Here is a 20633-nt window from a genome sequence, read left to right as displayed (position 1 = left end):
TGTCACAACGTGTACTGTGAACTAAAAATTTGAACGCATCCATATTTTTAATTAGGCTTCTACAATTCCACTGTAGGACTTCAATCATATCTCCGACCTCGCTGGACAAATTAGCCATCGAAAGATATGAAAGATTCAAGAATCGGCCATTGTGAAGCCAGTTGCTTCAGAAGAGGTGTCACAAAGGGAAGTGCCATGTTTATCAAACTTCTTATTACGGGTGAGATATTAAACGTTTCGAAGATGATATCCAATATCCCAGAGAGAGTCAATTTTCCGGAATGACCGACTGGGTTTTGTCGACGTTCCTGTTGACTAGTCTTTTGGCTTTCTGGGCGAAAAACTGGGGCATCTGGGGTTTTAGATGCTCCCGGAAGTGACGGAAAATCTCCAGCCGAAAATTTGAAACCTGGAGGCGATACCTTTTTGGTGTTTCCGCCACTTCTTGATTTTATCAGAGGAGTTTGACGAGCTGGTTGAGCAACAGGAACGTTTTGAGAAGCTCGCTGTTGCATGTGCCGTTTTGCAACAGCTCGCTTTCTTTTCGTCCCTGTCTCAATTATAGTGTACTCTACACCATCCTCAGAGTCAGAGCCTTGATCGTTATCTGGCAGGGTTGCAAAGATATTAGTACTAGTAGAAGGTTGGGCAACTGGAACAGCAGTCGGGGCGATCTTTTTCAGCATTTCAGCATAAGATCGCCTTGACCGCTGTTTTAAGGAGTTTATGGAATGTTTCTCCCGCTCTACGTACTTCGGACATGCACTGAGCTCGTGGGGCGGAGATTCGCCACATGTGGCACATTTTGGCTCCATATTGCAGGAGCCCTCCGCATGTTGTTCACCGCACATACCGCAACGTGGTTTATTGCTACAGTAAAGTGCGGTGTGTCCCAACTGCTGGCATTTTGCACAATGCATTACCTTCGGTTCGTAGAGGCGAACAGGTAATCGAAGAAGCCCAACCACGAGAACGCTCGGAAGAGCGGTGCCGGAAAAGGTCACCCGGAAAGAATTCGACGGTTGTTTTGAGCCGTCAGTTTGTGCCTTATTCATTTGGACGGCATCAAGTACTGGAACCAGTGGGACGGCACGATTTTTAAACCCACCAGCTCCAGACATGATTGCAGCACAGGTTAAATTATCTTCGGTGACCACTCCGTAGCACTCTATCTCGAGGCTAGGCAGATATGTTTTATATTCCCGCGTAAAGAGCTCAAAGTTAGCGATCTTTGTCGCCTGATCGGGGTCATTTACTGTGACACGCAGTTTGTCGCGGCTGGGTGAGTCTATCTCCAGAACTCCGCGAAACGATTTTGCCAGATCATTTGCGATTTGTAATTTGTTTAATTTTTTTCCATTCGGTTTGGGCCGAAAGAAAACCAGAAAGGGACCCTTAGATCCGGGTGGATAAACTTTCTGGCGGGGGCTCACCGGGTTAGAAGAAGATCCAGGGATAGAAGAGAATACAGCGGGCTGAGAAAAAATGCCAGGCTGAGAGAAATTTGTAGCCAAGGGAGTTTTTACCATGGGCTGGGACCGTGTTTCTTTCACCAAAGAACTAATTGGAACGATTCCGGAAGAAGCAACACAACGTACATGGGGAACCCCTGGATCGTTTTCATTATCGCCAGTTTCCATGGCGTCAGAATTCTGAATTTGTTCTATTGAAATAGTTGACAGACCAGAGCCTGTCTCATCATCGGATGAAATTACGAGATCCGGTGAACTCCCACCAGTGTCATTCGTTTCCATGCAGGCCTATTTTATTATACCTTATGCCAGACAATGGCAATAAAAAACCAATATAACCAACCAGATGTTCAATATAAAGTTAAACCGGGAGAACGGAAAAAAAAACAACAATCCAAAAAAATCGTTTACCAACTTAAATATCTATAAAAAAAAATATTGAAGGAGAAAAAAAAAGAAAAACAAAAAAAAAACAAAGAAAGAGAAGGATAGCAACTAAAAAAAAAGCACTAATTCGAAGACGTGGACCTACCTGAATTCAACCAATAGTCCTACGTCGAGAAAAATAACCAAGTCAAAAAAGCAAAAATAAATCCAGAAAAAAAGGGGTTTTGAACCACTGTGGTTAAAATGCGGCAGAGCAAAACGGTGTCAAACCAAAAAAATAGTCTCAACACCTGTTCTAATACGAAGTAAAGTGATATCGGGAGAAAAGGGCCAAGAAAGAGGAAAAAAACTTATAGAAAAAGGATAGCAACTTAGAAAAAATCAATTCAATGTTTGTATCTACTTAAATACTAATATAATATGAGAAAATGTTGAAAAAAAAAAACAAAAAAAATCAAAGAATAGAAAGGATAGCAACTCAAAAAAAAAACTTAAAACTAAAAAAAAAATAGTGTGGTGTGAATGGGCCGTGAACCGGGGGGAACTACTGTACCATCGAAACTCAAATCGAAATAATTTTTTACTGCGAGCTAGACGGTGGACTGGGGAACAATAGAGCGGCGAAAAATATACAAAATACTCAACTGGTCTGTGCACAGTAGAGGTTCCAACCCGGGATATCCCGGGACAAAAAATCCCGGGATCTTGACAAATTCGGGATTTCCTGAATCCCGGGATAACAATTTTCACCGTCCCGATAATCCCGGGATTCCCGGGACACACATTTCTTACTCATTTTGATTCCCTTTGATTTGCATTTGGAGAGTATCTGAAACGTATTCGAAGAGCCGTGATTTTTTTTTCGAAAATCGCCCTCAACAAAAAAAATACGAAAATGTTACATAAACTACTTCAACTGTGTGTGGACATTAAAACTCGATGGAACTCGACTGAAACGATGCTGGAGCACTTCATTCACGGTTTAGATTGTAACAAAGAATTTTTTTTTCGAAATAGGCCTTTCTAGACTTATGTTGGACAATGATTTTGAGGTTGCAAAAAAAAAACCTTCAGGTAGCTCTTTAGTCAATCAGACTCGCTTCGGAAGCATTGGGAAGACGAGATGCTATAATACTGTCTGCGGAAGGCAGCATGAGTTTCTTGTATTCGAAGCTAACGAAAAGTAACTCCAAAGTTGGTAACGGCCTCTTCCATGCAATTATGAAAAGAATCAACAAACGGCACCACAAGGAAATAATAACAACACTGAAGTTCTTTCAAGGTCTTCCGTCGTCAACGCAAGTGCCAGCAGAACTAGAAAGCTCATCGAAAATGCAAATGATTAAGTTCATCAAGGAATTGGGAGTTCGATTGTTGCGAGACTGCCAAAGACAGACCGACAATGATGCTGCCGAGTTGAATGCTGGACTGTCTTGTATGCATAACACCATCGAACAAGCGTGAAGAACTGGAATCGGCTATAAAGTAATATGGCAGCCCTTCTAAGACTGATTCGGCAATGATTGATTTTTCAAAAGTAATTGCGAAAGAACTCACTTTTTGAGCTACATGGTAAGTTGAGCCCGAATCTTAAAATCGAACTCCGGAAATATCTGTTCTAAAAAGCAACTCTCACTGTCCGATGCAATCATTAATAACATTTGCTTCTTGAAGCCAAAACATATGTATTCCTGATCGCAAAAATGCGTTTTTAAGCACATTGACAAATTTCCCGGGATCCCGGGATTTCCCGGGACAAGCAACAAATTTTATCCCGAATCCCGGGACAACCAAAACGGTCGGGAAATGGAACCTCTAGTGCACAGCCTTTGTATACCTATATGTAGGTAGGTAGCTTGTTGGTGGCGATGGCTTGGGCTGCTGCTGCTGTTGTACGCTGATGACCTTTATCGTCGACTTTTTCACTTCGTCGTTACCGGCGTCGTCGTCGTCGTCGTCGTCGTCGTCGTGCGTTGTTTATGATGGGCAGTTATGCTTGCCTCGAGATTAGAGCTGGACGATGTTGCTATGCAACTCGCTCCCCAACATCGGAGGGATTCGCCTTGCGGCACTACACTCCGCACTAGTAGGATACTACCGATATAAAAAACCCTCAGCGCGAGGGAAAAAAAACTCTACTAACTACGAAGGCTACCGCGCGAAGAGAAACGGACATTCACATCCGACTCGTTCCAAACACCGATAGGGAATGACTCCATGGGATGATGCATACAGATTAGTTATGGCTAAAACGAAGGACGCGTCAGCACTCCAGAACGCTCCCCCGTGAAAACGCTGTTCCCGCAAGACCATGGGCCACCGTTTCCTATGGCCAAACCGGTCATATCGAGGTCGCCCCGGTGACGAACGACGAACTCATTGCAATAGTGAAATCGCTGGTGAACAAGGCTCCGGGTCGCGACGGTATCCCGAGAGTAGCCGTCAAGACGGCAACCGAGGTTTGCCCTAACATATTCACAAATGGCCATGCAGATGTGCCTAGACAGAGGCGAATTTCCGGAGACGTGGAAAAGGCAAAGATTGGTTCTACTGCCTAAACCCGGAAAGCCACCTGGTGACCCGTCGGCAAACGGACCTATCTTCCTGTTGGAACGGATCATTTTGTCAAGGTAGTAGTGGTAACCAACCAACCGCAAGTCTGAACAACAGGCAGTGGTCACCACAGGCGGATGCACAATCAACTCTACCTATAAGCGCTCACTGAAGCAATTGGGGGTCATGATTGACGGTAAGCTGAAATTCAGAAGCCACGTAGAATTCAGTAACAAATTTTGAAAACGACGTATAATCAATGCAACACCATTGATTATACGTCGTTTTCAAAATTTGTTACTGAATTATTCTATAGTATGCCTGCAAAAGGGCAAACATGGCGATAATGGAATTGTCAAAGATAATGTCAAATAGCTCGGCAATAGTCTCGAGTAAGCGTAATCTCCATATTACGGTATGGCACCGCTGCATGGTCGAAGGCGCTAGTGGTAAAATGGATTGTTACCCCCCTTCTCGCAAAACGATAGCCGTCATATTTGAATGACCCCTAACATGGAAAGCGTAGAAATCAACAACCATGCGTCTCCATGTGTGCCTCAATCTCGTTGGAAACACTTGGCTGGTAATAAAATTACCAGAAAACCTTAAGGACAAACGTCTTGAAATCCCGCATGAACAGTGCATCTGAACATCAGACGCACAAATTTCAAAAAGAAAGCTTCAAACAACAGTGCATTTAATTATTCTCTGCTTGCTCACTTGTAATAAGATTCAAATAAAAATATCAGGTGCGTTGGTCTTGTTTACGAAAATATATGTGCGCTCGAAATCGTGAGTAGGTGCCAAAGTCGGCCATTGTGGCGGCCATTTTGGGATTCTACCAAGCCTGTCCTTAATTGCAAGCACGAAAAACCGGAAGTTGCTTATTTTCATTGGGAAAATAAAAGATTTTCCGTGGTTTTGGCGGTCTAGCTTCTAGTTGAATGGTTAATGCAAACATATCCTGACACCATTCACCTATAGTAATGATTAAGTCCCATTCAGGAATGATTTTATGAGTTGGCCCATTTTACCCCATCTTGGCATTTTGGGCTTTGTTCCCCTATGCAGGAGGTTTGCGGTAGAGATATCACGCCTGACAACATTGTTGAAAGGATGTGTACGGGGCAGGGGCAGGGGCGGACAAGTGGGATTCCGTTACTTCCACGGTTTCTCGAATCACAGAGAAAATGGCGAGCCAAACAACAGCTACCTAGTTGGTTGGTTGCGAGTTGGTTCACCTTCTCCATCCAGGAGCTTGAATTCAACGGATAGTCTAAGTACTAGCCAGGACCCGAGTCTCCAGGGGAGAGTGAACAACTTAAGGCGGTAGCTGGTGGAACGCTTACTATTAGAGTGTACCCATGTACGGTCCCCCAATTCTCGAAGTCATCCCTAACTGGATTACCACGAAGGTAAAAAAGAGAGAATGAGTTTTTAGTGGGTCGATCCCCACATAACCCGGGGATCCACCTCTTCATCAGCAGATTTTCTCATTCTATAAAAAAAAACATTTTTTTTTTCATATAAACGCGAATCAATAGTTGAGAATATTCCATATATTTAAAACTGGGAAACTTGATTCCACGTTACCTTTCTAAAACCCCGGCTTTTCTTCTAAGCGGTGTATTGAAAATATATTCTAGAAGAAAACTGTTCTGTTATAGATACGAAGAAAACACGGGGGAATCACGTCTGCCCAAGGATCAAGTCTCTTGAGGCTCCCCTAACATTATGAATGATTCCTATAACAAATTCCTACTCAATTGTCATCTACATTGCGTAGCTTACTAGCCAGGATTCCTACGCGAACGGGTAATTCCGCGTCGCAAGGTATGACGGACGGTCCGTCTGTTTCCGGTTAATCACTACGCAAGTCCTGGAAGGTGTCCATTTCACCCCCCGATCGCCTGTCGCGAAGCTAAAACGTGGTGGCCAAACGGGTCGGTATTTCGAACTGTGACAGGATTTCCACGAGCAACCGAATCAATAAAACAAAACAGGTTTCGTACACCTGCTGGCTGTGGCCGAATCGCGCCGCCGTCGCCGCCCTGAAACGTGCATCTGATTTGTGTGAAGGTAGCCTCTATGATGGATGCTTTTGCATACACGTATGTACTGCGCGCATCGTGAAGATGAGCGGGAAGTAGTAGCGCCTTGCAATTGACTGGCGGGCTCTCCTTATGATAGTAGCAGTATGTACTTCATAGTTTCAGGAACTTGAATAGGAAGCCGAAGAGAACAATTTTTTGAAGTCGCTGTTGCGCTGCGAGAAACTTTACCCATTGCCTGGTAGGTATTAGAGAGCGAAACAAGTCATATGGAGAAACGAACGAATCTTCACGACTCTATGTAGATCGCGATCAGCCGGACAGTCAGTGTGCGTGTTGATCTGCTAGCGTGAGGATCGTCGCGGTTTTGATACTGTATTGCATTCGGCACGATTCACGAGTTGCATTTTGTTTGGCGTTAAATATAGTTTTGTTGGGGAGAGGAATGTTCACCTGTAGGCGATAGTTTTGATAGCCAGCTATAGGCTAGTGATGTGTGGGTACATCAGTATCAGTAATAACGATAACAATTAGAATTGCCGATGGAAATCAGTGTTCACAGGTTCACATGCTATGCTCAATTAGCGTATGGAGGAATAATCCGTGTAATTCAATATACGGTGTGCGGTCAGCCAACGAATTCGTTAAGCAGTACCGTAGTGGTGTAATTGATTGCAAATTTTTCTGACAAACATTGTGAACATTGCTTGGTGATAGTTCCGTCCAAAGAGTCAACTCGTATCGAATTTCACTGGAATGTGATGTCACACGATAGGACGGGAAGCTGAAAAAAGTCAACGGCAGCGGTTCGAAAAATCATTCCAAGGTTAACCGCTTGTGGGGAAATTGATAGCACATCTTAGAATGTCATCTCAGGCCCCCTGCAGAGCAGCTAGTTTATTGGCATTGGTGTTCACAATCTCCGGAATCAGCATAGCGCAAGGACAGTATCTGCGGTCTCCATGTCCAGATATTTTCACCTACCAAGTTGATCCTAATACCAAACAAATCTTCGGCTACGTAGAGATCGACAACATTCAAGTGGGTCAAACGGTCAAACTGAATATTGATCTATCCATTGCTGCGCCAGTCCCACAGGTAAGCTCTAATTTCCGTATCCGTTTCCAAATGTTCAAAAATGTTTAAGGTTTAAGCTTTTCGTAATTAACTGTTCTATTTGAATATCAGATGATTCAACCGAACGTTTCTTTATTCTTTTTCTCTCATTTACGATTCAAAAGTTTAAATTTAAGACCTTGTGAATTCCAAAAGTTGTTTCATGATTATGGCTTTTTTGGATGTCCTGGTTAGTCAGTCCGACCTCCCAAGCGAAATCGGTACTTTCGCGTAACTTCTCAACCGTATAAAACCAAATGGAGACCGCGTCAATTACGACGTCTATAAAAGCTATCGTAAAACAACACAAACAAATGAGGGACAGCGTTGGCGGCGACGACAACGACGAGACGGCGCAAAATCCCCGCACAACCAGATTAGCCACTTCGGAACATGGTTTGTGCAAATATACAACACCGTTTGCTATATTACTTCCATCACCGTCGTACAACCATCCATCGCTATCGGTGCGGTGACTGTCATGGAGTCGCGCGCGCGGTCGTTGGCAAATATGAATGTTATTCCAGTCGATTAACAATATTCCACACACCACGCTACTGACTGGTGGTAACGGTTCCGATCAGGGAAAATCCGATGTGTAGAAAAATACGAGCTCAAGATGGGATTCACACGGTTCGGTTGACTGAATGCGATAACCCCAGGTTTTCATTACTCGTTTCTGTCTGGAAATATTTCTTTCAGAACGAAAACAGGGAGAAAGATTTGTCTACATTTGAAGAGAGACCGGTAGAGTCGTAAAGAGCATTTGATTTTATTCTTTCTGGCGGAAACGTCAACTACATACTAGTAGAGATGTAATATACGAGCTCTAGGTTCTGCCACAGACGTTGTGTTGCTCCTATGGATGGGTAGGTGAAAACGTTTTAAACATTTATGTCCATGATTACCTTGAATCCAGGGTAGAACATAATTGAATTATCATAAAAATAATCCATGCTATTACCCATGAAAATGTTTGATCAATGAAATTTAAACAGCTAATAATAATATAAAGCTATGATAAAAAATTTTAGATCAAAAGTGTTCCTTTTCTAACAGATACTAACTGCAAAATTAGTAGGATAGTATTCATATCTACTGTTTCAATCAAATTCTTATCTAACAAATCAACTAACACCACACTTGTTTTCTCAAACTGCCTTCAATTTAGTTCTATTCATAACCAGTTCAATGATAACGATTTATCCTTCATTCCAAGTAACAATGACAGCTGAATAACAGCTTATTCAGCCTAAATATTCAAGATCAAGCTTAAGAGCTCATCTGTTGTACAGCGATAATGTTTGTTGGGAAGGAATAGCACCGCCCATCCTTTGCAAAAAAAAGTTTGATTCCGCAAAATCGTAAAACCTGTCCCACACCTTTAATGTACACTATTAACCAAATGAATGCTAATGTATTTACCCATGACACACCATAAAGGTGAAACTCTACCGGATTCATCAAAAGCAGTCGTTTAAGATTTATTATACCAAAAACTTTCAAGACGATGCATATGCATTAATCTAAAAAGCAAAGCACTTGATGTGCTTTTAACGGTTAAGGATAAGAATTTGCAAAGACGGAAAGCGGATGTCAGCTCCAAAAATAGCCCAACGTTAGTGGTATGTCTTTCTCAGCGTTTCTATTTAATTAATGCCAAATCTTTTCCGGTTTTGTGGGAGTAGCCTTCTTCATTTCCAGACCGATCTAGTATTGGCATGTTTTTTTTTCTTATTAGGGAAGCAGCAAAACTTTGATATGCCAATAAATTTCCCTTAATGTTCGCAATATGTTGATGAGGCGAAGCAACTTCTTAGAAAGGGATTCTGTAGAGACCAATAAGAATGAACCTGTTTGGTCTGCCCATACATACAACATTCCATCGAAAATCGATATAGTGGATCTCAGACTGCTGTGATACTAGGTGACCCGTATTTTTGCGGGTAGTTGAAAATCGGTATTTAATTAATGAGCCGTCCGATTTGAATGCGGTCCTCGGCAAAGTTGTAGCTGATAGAACAGCCTAGGAATATCCGAGGTCCTCTAACCCGCTTGAGTAATAGGGGAAATGGTATGGTCGATTGAATGAAAAACATCGTTTTCCCATACAAACTTTGAAGGGTTTGTGCAGTCTCAATTTTCAACCAAATCATCTCAAATTTTGGGAGAAGGCATAGAATCTGGTTATGAATCGAATAAGCGGTGTGGAGCAAAAACGATTTTTTGAACCACGCTAATGCCTACTACTCAAACCGTTGATTGATTGAGCATTCATTTATCAAAATAGAACGGAATGTAAACACCTATGAGCACTCGATATTCCCAACCAGATGTTTAACCATTGTTCTTAAAGGGAGTTTTCCAACAACCGAGAGTCAATGTTCACAAGTGGTCAAATAAGACTGGTGGAGAATTTGAAAACAATTACAAAAAATATGAAAAAAGTACGGTGTATTTTCAAATGTAGTTGCTTTTCTCTAAATCCAAATCCAGATCCAAATCAACGAGCTTTTTTTTGAAATTTGAATGCTTCCTGTGTTTAAAGTAAATTGTCAAATAAGTTAATATGAAGCATTCATGATTAGATTTGAACAGAATTTTACGCAGAATTTTTTGAATGTTTTCAAATAAACTTCCAGTAAAATTTGGAATTCCTCCGAGAAGCTTCTCTGAAATATTTTCAAACACTGTGTGCAACTTCACATAAAAACTGTGTTACGAATTTCATCAGAAAAGTATTCTGAAACTCGTCTGAATCTTATGCTTACGAGTTAAAAACCAATTTTGTTCATCAATTTGCAAAAAAAAAACTCTGTTCTTTTCATAATTTTGGCAAAATCAATCATGGTTAACGAATGTTCGTTATAGGAGTTTAAAAATATATTGTTTTAGATTTCCAGAATAACAGAAACCCTTCTGAAACACGTGTAGCCGTCTTTTTTCTAGCAATTTTACCAATGAGTCCACATAAATACTAATAATTCTGTGGGCTTCGTGGCCGTGCGGCTAGAGGCGTCAGTCATCTAGACGTTTCGTAAGCCTCGGAGTATGGGTTCGATTCCCGCTCCAGTCGGGGAAAACTTTTCGCCAAACGGAAAATTCTCCACTGGGCCACTGGGTGTTATGTGTGTTGTCCGTTGTCATATGTTAGTGCTTGTTCAGTCTGTACAACCTCTGGTTGAAGACGGTGTAGTGTCTTTTTTTTTTTTTTTAAATTAAGTCGATGTTTAAGTTTAATAGTGAAAGTATTTTATCCATAATCCTAGACAAAACTTGAACTTTACGCTTGAACGTCTGGGAATTTTTATGATTCAGTTGACATTCTCGACTTGTAGTTCAATGCTATTAATGGTTTCCAATAATTGAAAAAATTTCCCCCCTTTTTAGTATTTTCGCCCCCCAATTTTGATTTTTAAAATTTTCGCCCCTCTGGGCTTGATTTTCGCCCCCAAGGGGGCGATTTCGCCCACTTTGGGAATCACTGCTCTAGTATGTGCCGTTTGTCGTAGATTGGGCATATGTGGCCATCCAGCCAGCTGGTAAGCAATTTTTCATCCTCCCAAATGTTTACAATAATCTGATGGATTGATTGATGTAGCTGCTCGCTTTCATGCTTAAGAAGTTCGACCGGGATCTCGTGCTTCCCAGCAGCCTTGCTGTTTTTCAGTTCCTTAAGGGCCTTCTTAAACTCATCGCGTGTTGGTGGTTCTACTGCTTGACCGCAAATTGGCGGGAACAGGTTTAATCTTGTGCCGCACACCATTGACAGTTGCATAAAACCTCCGCATATCGTTTCTGTCCATACTTTCCTGCGCTGCAGCGATCACACTCTCTTCGCGCAGCCGTTTTTTTAAGCGGTAGATTCGTTTCTCTGGCTCTTGCCACAATGTACTGCTCCCTGTTAAGCCGAGTACCGGCCACTAGTATTCGAATTCTGGCGGCATTCTTTTCGTTCGTCACTCGTTGACACTCCTCGTCGAACCAACCTTTACGTTGGCTCAATTATATCAGAAAAAGTACAAAAATAAGAAACAACTAAGAAGTACTGAATTCTTCGGTTTGAGTAATATGAAATTAAAAGCACTCTGCTGAACAGAAGGAACAGTCTCCCTACTTGATAGAGTTTCAAATTCCTGAAACTCCGGGTAGAACAACCAAACAAAATTTAGAGCCAAAACAATAAATGTATACATTTGACATAGCAGTGGGGTTCTTCAACTCGTCCTCAAAAATGAGTTAATTTTGTTATTATGTACAGGAGAAATAAAGGGGTAGATTTATTTCCATATTTTTTTTTAATTAGTGAAGTTGATGTCTTATTCTGTTGAGCGAGATTTTGCGCAGTTTTTAACCCAATATTTTATATCAAACAATATTTTACTGATTCCTTACTTGCTCTCCGTGATTGATCTGAACTGGTATGAATTGCGCTGAGATGCAACTGAATAAGGTGATTAAACCTAGTAAATACAACTAAGTAAGGGGTCGTGATATTCTAAGTGCAATTCAAGCAGCTCATACATTTTTGGGTCAATACCGGCGCCGGCCAAGTCCTTACAATCAATTGGAAAGGAATGTTAAAGTATGATAGTTGTTGCTACAAGTCTACAGTAAAGAGGATTTTCCTAAAGCCTGTATCCGCAATAATTGGGACAAAGAAATACAGCTGTAACTCTGTAAGAAATACATTAAAGTTGCTCAAATTCGGCCTCATAACATCTTAAGATGTGTTCATTTCACCTACAAAATTCCATGTAAATCGGCGCAGTACTTTTTGTTGTAGCAATGGAAGAGTAGACTGTGTGTCATTGAAATTTGTACAGCTCCTAGTTTTGCTTGTCAGCGCTGTAACTTTTGAATTTGACAAAGGAAATGGCTGAAATTTTGAACACAAATCTCTCAATCTACATTTGTTGCATAGTCAAAATTTCAAAAAAAAAAAAAAACGGTGCACTATCAACAATTTTATAGCAGAAACATGTATTGGGACTAAACGTGATTTTAGCCCCTCAGACAGCAATTAGTCAGCACCCTTTATTGTTTCAATTGTACTATTGAAAGTACTACACCAACAACCATCAAATTTTGCAGACATAATATACACATAATCAACTACCTTCTGTGAAAATTTCATGAAAATTGGCAGAGAAATACAAAACTTATGCATAGGCAAACATCGGACATGAAAAACCTGAAAAATTTTCACTAACACTCACCCCTATCAACACCAGTAGTTTTCAAACCAATTGATAAAAGTGGATGAAATTTTACAAGAAAGTGTCTCTTTAAGTATCATAACTGCTAACAAAATTTCATAATTATCATCACAGAACTTTTAACTGTAGCGTAAATGAACCATCTACTCTGCGAATGAAAACTGGTCATGATTGTACAAAATGCTTTAAACCACGTCTGTTTGTTTTTTATCCACAATTAAAAGTAATGCATCGATTTTTATGAAATTCGGCACAGATAATAAACATACACCAAAGAGTTCTCAGTCAATTATTTGGCCAATTTTACCGATTCATTACAGAGCTGCAGCCGTAGTTCTGTGTCCCGATTATTGCGGATACAGGCTTTACACAGCAATACTTTTGAGATCGAAACTCCCCGTGACCCCGTAACAGGCTACATATCTGCATACTTCGATATTCCTCTCGTGCAGTTCCTGGCAAAATAATTCCGTATGTTAGGATCAAATTTTTCCAATGTTGTGTAAGAATTTCAACTTACCTTGCTGTTTTGAAAGCAATGTTTTCTGTAAAATAAACTAAATTGATTGCATGGCCAAACATGATTCTTCGCTAGTTTTTGACAGTTGGGTGTGTAGGATTGTAAAGCCAATACTAAAAATTATCGAGTAAAGTGTAATATTCCTCCTGGATGAGAAAGGAACACAGAAAAGGGAATAAACCGGAATTCTATGAAAACTAACAATATGATAAATGAAAACTTTAAATCTTAATATTAGGGGAAAAACACAAGAACCGGATAGGAATATAGTCAAAATCCTAGCAGATTTAAATCGCAATAGCCATATAACTACGTCCAAAACTGATTAACATAGCAGATATATCATTTTTGTCCTTTTTACACCATAACCATGAGTCCCCCAAGTACTTCGGAGCAAATTTCTTCTTCTTCTTCTTCTGTATGGCTCTCAACTTAGTGTTCTTTGAGCACTTCCAAGGTTATTAATTGAAGGGCTTTCTTTGCCTGCCATTGCATGAATATGTATCTTGTGAGGCAAGTACAATGATACTGTATGCCCAGGGAGTCGAGAAAAGTTTCCCGACCGGAACGGGAATCGAACCCGCCGTCTCTGGATTGGCGATCCATAGCCTTAACCACTAGGCTAAATAACTGGAGACCCCGGAGCTAATTTATTCGACTGATTAAAAGATATTGGAGTAGTATAAGTATACCTCGATGATTTTCTTATCCATTTGTTAATCCATTCTAGAACTTTTGACAGTTAACAGAATATGAAAACTATTTTTTAAGCATTCCATACAAGTCTAGGAGGTGCCTGGCATTTCTGGTAGTTTAGCCCATGGGCGGGCAATGATGCTATTTTGGAAACCAATCCACTAGATGCCAAATTCACAATATTTTCTAGAATGACCAAACGGCACAGCCACGTAAAATAATTACAGGGGATAGACAAAATGATCGGGACAGTAAAATTTTCACTTTTCGAAAAAATTCGACAAGCTGATCTTTTCGAAAAGTTCATCAATTATTACTATTAATAATTTCAAGTTAAGTCAAACGTTTTTCGTTATTCAAAGGTCATTATATAAGTCGTCAAAATTTCATTGCATGCGGTTCATTATATTCGGATATATAACATCTCAAAGTTGGCTATCGGATAACTATGCCTCGCCTATGCCTATGGCAGACGAGCTTGCTAAAAGTGGTTCCAATTTACAATTTGTTGGTCCATAACCATTCTGCGGAATATCAAACTGTACAATTAAAATGGATCTGAAATGCTGGGCTGAGCAGAGGGTGGTATCCAATTGGATGGATGTCAAAAATTGCAATCAGTCAAAACGATTTATAACACCAAATGCTTATAAAACCAAAAAGCTCTTAGAGCTCAACAAGAGAGCTCTATGTACATACACTGGCCTAGTAACTGGACACTGTCCGAGCAGGTATCACTTGAAAAATATTGGCCAGATTCAGAGTGATATCTGTCGTTTCTGTAATACGGAACGTGAAACCTCGGAACATCTGCTTTGCAGTTGTGATGCTTTATACATGCGCAGGCAAAGATTTCTAAATAGTGGTTGCTTGCAACCCAGTGAGATCTGGTCTTGGGGTTTATTAATTCCATTGCACCTGACTGGGAGACGACGCGTCGTGGCTGAAGCTGATTACTTGACACATGGTAATTAGCTGGCTAGATGCGAATATCAAAACGGGACATGCCACAAAAGTTCAGCTTATTGGACGCAGTGGCTTAAATTCCCCAACAAGGGAGGAAAAAAAATGCCTTTTTCTAGAATCTCGGACCACTTGGACCACTGATACACAACTAGTTGATCAACTTACAGTGAAAATTTGAGAATATTTGAGATTTTTTTTTAAGTTAAAATTTTGCCTGTTCTCTGTATGTTAAATACAAATAATACAACAACAATTTAAAAGCGTAAGTAGGGTTCTGTTGATTAAATCGGGTTTTTTTCTACAAAATCGATGCTTCACTAGTGATTTAGTTGTATTCTCAATTTAGTTGAAAATCGGAATTTTCGACTAGCGAAATTGGGGTTTTCTCCAAATCCGTGCGTCGGACCTAACTTCGGAAGTGGTGCGCTGTATAGTAAACCTGGTCCGCTATACAGCGCACCACTTCCGAAGTTAGGTCCGTCGCACGGATTTGGAGAAAAATCCAATTTCGCTAGTCGAAAATTCCGGGTTTCAACTACACGGAGAATATAATGTGTGAGAGTGTGTTTTATTAAATAACGAAGCAATATTTTCAAGATCGGTTTTCGTGCACGTGTAGAGTATTAATCAAGGTATCTCCTCCTGAAATTTTTTGGCGGTGAAAATGTTTTTCGTTTTTACAGAAACCATTTTTAAACAAAATTTCACAAAAAAAAAATGGTTTCTACAAAAACGAAAAACATTTTCACCACCAAAAAAATTCAAGAGATACCATGATCCAAACTTTACATGTGCACGAAAATCGATTTTGAAAATATTGCTTTGTTATTTAATGAAAAATCAAAAACCAAAAAAATGAGGAAATGCTTCCAGTTTCGCCATAAGTGGGTTTTGCGAATCAAAAAATATCAAAATAAGACCTCTGCTTATATGCCTGTATGAAGCTCTGCTACTACAACATTCCTAATAATTTCTACAATGTCTGACATATGTATCCATTTTTTTTTTCATTTTTACAGAATAACGTTGGATCTATCGCACTTGCTAAATCGAAAGATGAAATCTTCAACGACATTGTGCATGGCAACCCCGCGCAGTACCGGGTCAACTTCCCGCTGCAAAACATTCTACCGAGCGTTCTCAGTATAGCCGTCAATGGCCAAACTATTTGCACGGGAAGCCTTGTCCAAGGACACCAAACTACCATCAATCTGGAGCATACGCTATACACACGAGTAGAACCAAATGGCTTCCCAGGCAACAACGGTTATCAACCCAACAACGGATTCCTTAGCAATAACCAATTCCAGTACCAACGGCCCGTTTACACCGTTCCTCCCAGGCCCACTAGGCCGCAGTTTAGCTATACAGAACCTGTAACACAACGTGTGACTGCACCTGCTGTATTTATGCAACCTATCACTAGTCGTCCAGTCCCCATGCGGACTACCGTTGCACCTCCAACCAATTAGTAAGTGTATCACTTCGAAAAACTATTAACCAGAACGTCTCAATAACCAATACTCATCTTCGAATTTCAGCGCTTGTGGCAAGCCATCTGCCAACGGCTTCAACCAGCTTGCCTTCAACGGTAAGCGTGTGAACAAAGGCCAATTTCCGTGGATTGCCCCTCTGTTTGATCAGTCTGATGCTCAAACGCCATCCTATTTCTGCGGCAGTACCATTATCTCCAACAGACATCTCATCACTGCAGCCCATTGCATCTACGATGCCGGCGACTTCATGTCCGCCGATCGGATACTTGCCGTTCCGGGAATGTACAACATTGATAACTTTGCAGATGATAATGCAAATTTTGCGTTCATAGATAGCGTACATCCGCACAATGATTACATCAATGACGATGACCTGAACGACGCGGACATAGCCATTCTGCGGCTAAAGAAGGTGTTGATCTACACAGAGTATATTATTCCGATATGCCTGTGGAACGATGCCAACGACCTGGATCGGGTCGTCAACCAGGAAGGTATCGTGGCCGGCTGGGGAGTCACCGAAACAGGCCCATCAACGGTGCCCACTTTTATCAAGGCTTCGATCGTGTCAAAAAGATCCTGTCGAGACAATGTGGAGAAGATGCTTCCCATTAATTCGCGGGTATTCTGTGCCGATGGCCATGGATCAGCACCGTGCAACGGCGATTCCGGTACCGGGTTTGTGCTCAAACGTGGCAACCAGTACTATTTGCGAGGAATAGTGTCCAAAGGTCAACAGGATCCCGAAACTCTACTATGCGACGTGAGAAAATTCGCAATCTACACGGATGTTGCACTGTTTAGATATTGGATCAAAACGATCATGAGTTAGTAGAGTGAACACGGCAAAGGCTACAGCCATAGAAATTATTCGATTTATTCATAGAATGAATAAAAACCATGCAGAGGATTGAACTAGAAGAAGTCACGTTACCTAGAGCGTTGAGTGAATTTTGGGACTTGGCTTTTGCGTATGACTGTAATAGAACCAGATTATTTATGTGTAAATAGCAATTAAGTTTATATTTCATGACTACAAATTACTCACACTCGAATTACTCCACTTTTAAAAGTGTAAAACAGGTATAAATTATGGCAAGTGCCGATAAACGTATCCAAAATCTGCAAATGAATGCATCACATTTCCCTTTTTATTGAGTTGTCCAAAAAAAGTGTCACGAAACCTACTGCAAGCCTATCCATATACGTGAGAACAAAAGATGTTTACAAAGTTCTTACATATAGATTAAGGACAAACGTCTTGAAATCCCGCTTCAACAATGCATCAGAACTTCAGACGCACAAATCTCAAGAAGCAAGCTTCAAACAACAGTGCACTATATTATTATGTTCTTGGTCACTTGTAATAAGCTTAAAATAAAAAGATCAGGTGCGCTGGTTTTGTTTACGAAGAGATTTGTGCGCTCGAAATCATGAGTAGATGCCAAAGTCGGCCATTGTGGCAACCATTTTGGGATTCTAACAAGTCTGTCCTTAACACGGGAAATCTGAACACAAACCACTACCACACAGGAATTTGGATTGGTCAATGGAGGTCTAAGTATATTTTTTTCATGATCAAAAGCATTATTTACGCCTTCGAACTTTACGATCCATATTTCGATAGTGTATGTGTGCCATCAGTAATCTTACGCTCTAGCGTTGGGCAATTTTGAATCGATGTTCGCAACATCGATGTGTTTGTTCCGGATTTTTTTTCTCAGCAGCATTAATGGGGAATACCTATTGAAATTCTAGAGAATCTCTGGATTCTAAGGGAATTCATTTCAGGATTCAGGAATGATGAAGTCCTTTACAAGATTCTAAGAAATTTCTGGATGATCTGGGTTGATTCCTCTAAGGATTCTGGAAAACCCTCAGTTAGGTTCCCACCACAGAATTCCCACTCAGAATTCTGAGGAAATCTTTCTCAGCATTCTCAGAAACTTCTCTCAGACTTCTTGGAGAATCATACTCAGCATTCACAGAATAGTGGCGAAATTCCTTCCAGAATTCTGGAGGATTATTTCTCAGGATTCTGGGGAAATGCCACACAGGATTCTAGTGGTACCTTTTTCAGGATTCTGCGTAAGATCCTTTTAAGATTCTGGGGAAATATCACTAAGTATTCGGCTTTCTTGGGTCATCCCCGTCAGGATTCTGGGGCAATTTCTCTCTAGATTCTGAGAATCTGTCTCATGATTCTGGAGAAATCCTTGGAATTCTGTCTGGGGTTATATTTTTCAGGATTTTAGCGCACTTTTTCCAGAATTATTAATTTTTGAAGAATCCCTCACGAGATTCTGGGCAAAACTCTCTAGAGAAATTTAGGTTTTGGAGCATCCCTCGCATAGATTTTGTGAAGAAATCCTTCATATCATTCTATGAGAATCCCAGTAGAATTCTGTTTCCTGTATTCTTTAACCATTTCTCCCAGAAATTCCTTTTCGGATTCTGGGAGAATCCCTCTTAGTAATCAGGGAAAATCCCTGACAAAATTATGGGAAGATTCTCTTGAGATTCTTTTGTAATAATTTAAAGTATTCTAGTTTCTAGAGAAATCATTCTCAGAGTTCTGGGACAATCCCTTTCAGGAGTCTAGGGGAGTCCTTTCAAAGATTCTGGGGGAATGTGTTTCAGGAATCTTGAGTATTTTTTCTGTTTCATGTGGGAATACTCAGGGTTCCAGAGAATCCTTCTCAGAATGCTGGGGAAGTCCATTCTAGAAGTTTTCGTAATTCCTTTCAAGGAGAATCCTTCGGATTTTCAGAAAAATCCCTCTTAGGTTTTTAGATATATTTTTCTCAATAATCTGGAAAAACCCCTCTTTTGATCTCTATCAGAAATTCTGGGGAATACCTTCCGGGATTCTGGCAGAATAATTCTCAGCATTAAAAGAGGATCCATGATGATAGAGGAATTCTGGGACAATACATAAAACGATTCTGGAGGAATTCTCCTCAGGATTCTGGGGAATTCCTATCATCCAGAGTTCTGTGAGAGTATATCTCAGGTTTCTTTGGAAATCCCTCCCAGTATTTTTATGGAACCTTTCTCAGAATTCTGGAGTAATTCTCTTAGGGTTCTAAGCTACCTTTCTCAGGATTCTGGGTCATTTCTTTTAAGCTTGGAGAGTGCATATTAGAATTCCATTTTTTTGTGACTATCTCTCTTAATATATTCTAGATGAATTTATTTCAAGAATGTGGAAGAGCAGCTCTTGGCATTTCTCTCAGGATTCTGGGAGAATTCACCTTAGGATTCTAGGATAATCCTATTCAGGATTCTGGAAAAATCCCTCTTAGGATTCTGGAACATTTTGGGAGAATTCCAAGGAAAAGCTTCTCTTAGGGTTCTGAAACAATCTATCACAGGATTCTGGAAGAATTCCTCTCTGGACTCTGAGACAATCCGTCTCATATATATGCTGTAATCTCTCTGAGGATTCTAGCAAAATCCATAATAGAATTCAGAGAGAGTTCCTACCAAGATACCGGAAGAGTCTTGCTTTCTTTTCTAGATAATGTCGCTCAAAATTTTGGTGTAATCATTTTTAGCATTCTGAAGAAATCTCTCTCAAATTCTAGAGGAACTCCTTTCAGAATTCTGGAGGAGTTTCTTTAAATATTCTAGGGAATTTAGCTCAGCAGTCTGCGGGAATTTATCTCAGTACTATATGGGAATACTTCTCAGAGTTCTTAGGAATCTCAGAATGTTTCCTTTGGTTCAAAAATATTGAATTTCTTTTTTTTTTTAGAATGCAATGTTGCACTTTTATATCCATTTTCCAATCAGAGTCGCGAAATGTTCGATGTGCTATCTTAAATTTTGATATTGAACTCATTATTTAATTTATTATGTATTAGACAAATAAAACATACCATTAACTTGAACTACATGCAGTAAACGAATCATTTTATAGTTTTGAAATATTTTATAAGGGGTCATGCACAAATTACGTCACGCTTTAAGGGGGGAGGGGGGGTTTCGCGTAACATGCAATTTTTTTTAGGTTTCATACAAAAAGTGTGACATGGGGGGGAGAGGGGGTTTGAAAATGGTCGATTTTTGTGTGACATAATTTGTGTATCACCCCTAATATCGAATCGATGTGAAAACATCGATTCAAAGTATTCGATTTAATCGATGAATCGATC

The 20633-nt window shown here is 40.4% G+C and overlaps 1 protein-coding gene across 1 annotated transcript; it reads left to right on the top strand.

Annotated features, from left to right (window-relative positions):
* The first annotated feature begins 6760 nt into the window (after window positions 1-6760).
* LOC109425031 (serine protease gd-like) lies at window positions 6761-17590 on the top strand. Its single transcript, XM_062856157.1, has 3 exons — window positions 6761-7561; window positions 16000-16451; window positions 16522-17590. The coding sequence occupies exons 1-3, from the start codon at window positions 7328-7330 to the stop codon at window positions 17306-17308; spliced, it is 1473 nt and encodes a 490-aa protein (XP_062712141.1). The 5' UTR covers window positions 6761-7327; the 3' UTR covers window positions 17309-17590.
* The last annotated feature ends 3043 nt before the right edge of the window (window positions 17591-20633 follow it).

The sequence above is a fragment of the Aedes albopictus genome, chromosome 3, assembly GCF_035046485.1.
Source record: "Aedes albopictus strain Foshan chromosome 3, AalbF5, whole genome shotgun sequence".
NCBI lineage: Eukaryota > Metazoa > Arthropoda > Insecta > Diptera > Culicidae > Aedes > Aedes albopictus.
The sequence above is the reverse complement of the archived record's forward strand: the minus strand, read 5'-3'. Positions and strand labels throughout refer to the sequence as shown.

Coding starts and splice junctions, on each gene's coding strand:
- LOC109425031 (XM_062856157.1), top strand. CDS start 7,328: ATGTCATCTCAGGCCCCCTGCAGAGCAGCTAGTTTATTGGCATTGGTG. Junction 7,562..15,999: donor TTGCTGCGCCAGTCCCACAG/GTAAGCTCTAAT, acceptor TCATTTTTACAG/AATAACGTTGGATCTATCGC. Junction 16,452..16,521: donor GTTGCACCTCCAACCAATTA/GTAAGTGTATCA, acceptor TTCGAATTTCAG/CGCTTGTGGCAAGCCATCTG.